The sequence below is a fragment of the Cupressus sempervirens genome, chromosome 2, assembly GCF_028749045.1.
Source record: "Cupressus sempervirens isolate cs-2001-9-10 chromosome 2, ASM2874904v1, whole genome shotgun sequence".
NCBI classification, from domain to species: domain Eukaryota; kingdom Viridiplantae; phylum Streptophyta; class Pinopsida; order Cupressales; family Cupressaceae; genus Cupressus; species Cupressus sempervirens.
Window position 1 is genome coordinate 329,530,857 of NC_143119.1, and position 5,411 is coordinate 329,536,267.

At 37.0% G+C, this 5,411-nt stretch overlaps 1 protein-coding gene across 1 annotated transcript; it reads left to right on the forward strand.

The window, feature by feature from the left end:
• Positions 1-560: 560 nt before the first annotated feature.
• On the forward strand, positions 561-4,983 carry LOC149572443 (sugar transporter ERD6-like 4). Its single transcript, XM_089811305.1, has 18 exons — positions 561-788; positions 896-958; positions 1,049-1,138; positions 1,351-1,410; positions 1,527-1,592; positions 1,730-1,795; positions 1,907-1,982; positions 2,082-2,146; positions 2,271-2,360; positions 2,596-2,676; positions 2,815-2,899; positions 3,156-3,202; positions 3,289-3,351; positions 3,453-3,512; positions 3,726-3,791; positions 3,977-4,036; positions 4,182-4,296; positions 4,871-4,983. Exons 1-18 carry the CDS (start codon positions 561-563, stop codon positions 4,981-4,983), a joined length of 1,494 nt encoding a protein of 497 aa, XP_089667431.1.
• Positions 4,984-5,411: the final 428 nt, after the last annotated feature.

Sequence of the window (5,411 nt, forward strand, 5' to 3'; positions counted from 1 at the left end):
CTCTTGCCACATCGCATGTCTGTGGGTGACAAATCCAATGCTCTCACCCTACATGAAAATTATAAAATGAGCACTCTTTCTCTCATTTTGGGTCCTTGAATCCTGGAATGTTGAAATCTTGAATCCTGGAATCTAGAATGCTTAAGTTTTGAAAATCCAAATTGTTGAATCTTTGAGTCTCTACTTCTTTGCATGTTGCATGTTGCTATCCTTGCTATCACCAAAAGACTGATCTGTTAGTGTCTGATACAACCACTAAACTTATAGAGGGGAGTGTTGAACATTTTTCCAACAATATCCCCTCAACGTTAATTGAGCATTACCCGACATTTTGAGGATTCGAACTTGGACCACTTGTTAGAGTGGAGTTGCCATTGCACCAAAAGACCGATCTGTCAGTGCCCAATAGAACTACTCAACTTATGGTACACAAGAGGTAGTTAAGCCCTTGTCACGGGTCCTAAGGGGAGCGTTGAATATTTTGCCAACAGGATTTTGGCTGTGCAGGCCTGTAAGTTTGCAGAAAATTTGGTCACTACGGATTTTACCCTATAAAAACAATGGGGTACATGGATGATTTGGAAAAGGGAAGCATGGGTGGCAATGGAGATATTAAAAAGGCTCTCTTAGAGGAAGGAAGCACATGTCTAACCATATCCAAATCTGGCCATCATGGCGGTAAAGGTGCTAGAAAGGCAGATAATGTTGAAATCTTCTGTGGAAGTGCTATAACTGCAATATTATGTACATTAATAGTTTCCCTGGGGCCTGTACAGTTTGGTTTCTGTGTAAGTTATAGTTTCTTATTTGAATAGATTGATTTTTAATCCATGCATCCATTACAAGAGTCGACCTGAATAAAAAAAGGAAGTTTCTGACAGCAACGTTCTTGCAGATTGGATACTCTTCGCCCACACAAAGTGGGATCATCAATGATCTTGGGTTAACTGTTTCCCAGGTACTGTTATTTGATGAATGCATTTTTGCAATAGGATAGAATATAGTTTATGTGGTAGATCCTAATATAGAGTCTTGTTGTTTCTGTCAGTTCTCCTTATTTGGATCTTTAACTAATGTTGGAGCCATGGTGGGTGCAATAATTAGTGGACAAGTTGCTGATTATATTGGACGGAAAGGGGTAAGTGCCTTCAATGTTTTTCTTTCTTTACTAAAATAAATTTATATGTTAGACCTAATATGCTACCGCTAAAGGGATACACTGCAAGATTTTGTCTTGTACTGCTAGTAGCAACGATGGTCATATAAATTCTTTTTTGTACCCAGTATTTAAAGATGAGTGCAATTAACACACATTTAGATTTGCATAACCTCTTCTTTTTTTGCGTGTAGGCATTACTAGTAGCTTCCATTCCCAACATTCTTGGGTGGCTCGCTATTTCTTTTGCCAAGGCAAGCTAATTTTCCTTTGATAAAATGATAGCTAAACGAATAAGAAGTTTGATAGTGATTTTCCTTTGGAGCATAAGGAAATTCCTCTTTTTGATGTCATCACCCTATGGTTACAGGATTCTTCATTTTTGTACTTGGGAAGAGTGCTCACAGGCTTTGGAGTGGGAGTCATCTCATTCACTGTAAGTCAATTTTTTTTCACAATCTAGAACAAGCCTATTGTTGTCATTTTTAAGCCATAAATTATTACACTTAATAAATTAAAGAGCATACAGGCACGTGGACAGCTATGAATCTAACCATATCATGGTTCTTTTAGGTACCAGTATACATATCTGAGATTGCACCAAAGCATTTGCGAGGAGGTCTTGGGGCAGTAAATCAGGTTTGTTTTGTAAACTCAAAATTCTTTTGTATATTAATCATGATAATAGTCCTAATATAAAGTGTAATTTGATACAGTTTTGAATCTTATACTTAATTGATTTTTCAACAGCTTTCTGTGACAATTGGTATTATGTTGGCATATCTATTTGGACTGTTCCTTTCATGGCGTCCTCTTGCAGTTGCAGGTACCTTTTATTATGCTTTTGCTGGGTGAATTTAAAAAAATTAATTAGATTTTTAACTTTTATGAAAGAAATGATAGGTTGACAACTTTAGCTGGACAGGTATGATCCCTTGTGCCCTTTTGGTATTCGGCCTCTTCTTCATACCAGAATCCCCAAGATGGCTGGTGAGCATATTTCACATACAGATACATTTTGAAATGATATTATTCAATTATCGCTAACAATTTTAAAATGACATATACTATACAAAGAAACTTATTTGGCAAATTTATGATTACTTGAGTGCAGGCAAAAGTTGGTAATGATAGTTTTGAAGCTTCACTACAAGCACTCCGAGGATCTAACATTGATGTCTCCCTTGAAGCAATTGAAATCAAGGTGCTATGATTTCTCCAAGATGAACTGCATTTTTTGCCTGTTCCATTAATTGCATCATCAAACTTCTTACTGTGTTTTCAATATTCTACCAGTTTGAGGAGTCATCTGCTTTTGTATAGATTTTGCTTTTTTTTTAAGCTTTTCCTATCGTGAATGGGATTTAATTGTCTATTAGTTAACATCACCTCTATAATGGTAGAAGCTTGTCTAACTAATGGAAATATTCTGAGTCTAGAGCGTCATGGAGATGAATAGTCAGCAAAGTAGAATCAAATTCTGTGAGATCTTTGAACGGAGATATGCCCTTCCTCTCACTGTGAGTTACATCTTAAGATTTCCCCATTTGGCCAATTTACACAAGTAGGTTTATCAGTCAACAACTACTTCATTCTTCCAAAATGGACACAACTCACAATTTTGTATGCTGATATTGTCTTGAAATGGGAGACTGCAGATTGGTATTGGGCTGCAACTTTTGCAGCAATTAAGTGGAGTTAATGGTATTATGTTTTACAGCATTTCCATTTTCAAATCTGCTGGTAAGTTCTAGCCTATAGGTATCTAAAGTTGAGGTTCTATATCATGTCTTTATTCATGTTCAATTTATCATATTAAAAACTATGGAATTTGTAGCATGCTTTGCAATAGCCTTTGGCAGCAGAGAATTATCTTAGAAATTTAAAGTCAACGAGATAAAAGGTTGCTGGAAGTGATTTTTAGTTCATAGTGTCTATGTTAATCTTGTTTCTTAAACAAAGCACTGAGCTACGATTTGTGCTATCCACAAATTTGCAGGGATTTCATCTGCTAGTGTTGCATCACTTGGACTTGGTGCCATTCAGGTTTAATTATTTTCTTGAAGTCCTGCATGAATTTGTCTGTCATGATTTAGTCTCATGTTGCTTATGAATAAAGGATAATGTTACAGGTGCTCACAACTGGGCTTACTGTATGCCTAATGGACAAAGTTGGTCGACGTCTTCTCCTTATGGTGAGAAAAACCTTGCAGTTATCACAATTTTGTATTGTGTCATTTGGGAGCATAGTTTCAATGGTGGAGAGAACTAACATGTTTTATTGTTTTGTCAATAGGTCTCATCAGGAGGGATGGCCATATGTCATTTTCTTGTTGGCCTCTCATTTTACTTGAAGGTAGTGTCACTAAAAGCCATATGTCGTTTCCTTCTTGGTCTCTCATCTTACTTGAATGCAGCGCCTCTAAAAAGCCTAATGGTTGATTTGAAGCTCTATAAAAAACACGCCTCCACTTTCTATTGAACACTTATTTGGTGGTGTTATCTGGTGCCTGATGGTATGGAATTTCTTGGCTATCCAAAGCTAATTTCTAGTTTGCTCTTATTGCAGAGCCATATGGAAGGAGCTTCTCAATATGAAACGTTCTTCAGTGTATTAGCTTTAACAAGTTTGCTGGTAAGTTGGGAATGAAAACTCAAATATGAATATAGAAATCAGAAATAATAGAACGCTCGAGTAACATAGCTCTTAGGATTTTTAACACATACCAAAACTTCTATGCATTAACTAGACATTCTCTGTCACACCGTTCTCTTGTCATATTGATATATATCATTTGCTGTTTGCTGATTTGATTACAGATTTTCATCGTTTCCTTCTCACTTGGTATGGGTGCCATCCCATGGATTATTATGTCTGAGGTAACACACTTGTAACATTGACTAGGTCACATTATTGCACCCTTTACAGAAACACTAGGAAGAATCTCCTGGTCCTTTAATCACTTCAAGTGATGCTACTAATAATTTGTTTCTCTATTATCTAACTCTTCCTGTGCTACTGTAGATACTTCCACTCAATGTCAAGGGTCTTGCTGGCAGTGTAGCAACCCTGGCACACTGGATGACATCATGGGTGGTGACAATGACTATCAATTTACTAATGCAATGGAGCTATGCTGGTGAGTTTTTAGCCTTAAGCTGTGCATCACTTAAGCATACCAAAATCGCCCACTAAATCATTGCCAAATGGAAGAGTTCCGCTATAACAAACATGATGGAATGTGCACCCCTTCTCTATATGGTATACACTTTTAGTAAAGCAATTAGACCAGACGACAATATTTGTGGTCTCTCCTAGATTCCTATATTGGTCCATTAAGCCTTCAGGGCATGCCATGTCCCCTGATACTGAATGTTGGAAGATTGGAACTAGGCGAGTTCTAAAATGTCTATTAGCCTTGTCTGGCCTATTTGTGTGGGAAAAGTTTCAATCTTTAAACAAGTAAAAACATATCCTTGAAAGAGAGGTAGCATGTTCAAATCCAGCAGGGGTAGGGAATGTATGCCCCGTTTGTAGATATGAAAACAGATTGTAGCAGGAATGTGGATGAGATACCTATATCCATTTGATAGATCTTGTGAACCATATTTAGTCTAGAGTAGGCTAGAAAACATATTGTCAAAAAATGAGTAAATAATTGCTCATTATGAACAGTTTTCTGAAGTTCCATTTTTACCGTCTTATTGTTGCAGGGACATTCATGCTATATTCTGTTGTGTGCACCTTCACACTGGCCTTTGCGGTATTGTGTGTTTCGGAAACCAAAGGACGAACTCTGGAAGAGATCCAAGCATCCTTCAGATGAGCCACTACGATGAATTCATCCCTTAGCAGATGACGAAGTGGGTTCAATTCAAGATGCACCATTGCATCGTCTGCGACTGCATATTACATTGTTGATTCTTTAACCGTGGGGGCAAAGTAATGATTTGTAATTGGGAGCAGTAATCTAATCCGTCATTATTCCATTAAAAGGTTGCTTCCCAACCTCGAATTCTTTGATTGCAATTACTATTCACACGTGTATTCAGAATAAAGTTTTCTTTCTTCTTGTTCTGTTATGTAATGTATAATAACTGGTTTTGTACAGGGTTTCACATATGATTTACAATGCAATTCGATCAGCAAACCGACTAGATAATTACAAATATCCTTAAACAAGTAGAATGTAACAAACAAACATCTCAAAAAGAAAGATGAGGTTATAACTTTTTTGTGGGCTTAATGGGAAGG

What these genes read in the sequence shown, in the direction of transcription:
- LOC149572443 (XM_089811305.1), top strand. Translation starts at nt 561, where the DNA reads ATGGGGTACATGGATGATTTGGAAAAGGGAAGCATGGGTGGCAATGGA. An exon ending in GCGTCCTCTTGCAGTTGCAG is followed by an intron (nt 1,983 to 2,081) that starts GTACCTTTTATT and finishes TTAGCTGGACAG; the next exon opens with GTATGATCCCTTGTGCCCTT. An exon ending in GATATGCCCTTCCTCTCACT is followed by an intron (nt 2,677 to 2,814) that starts GTGAGTTACATC and finishes GGGAGACTGCAG; the next exon opens with ATTGGTATTGGGCTGCAACT.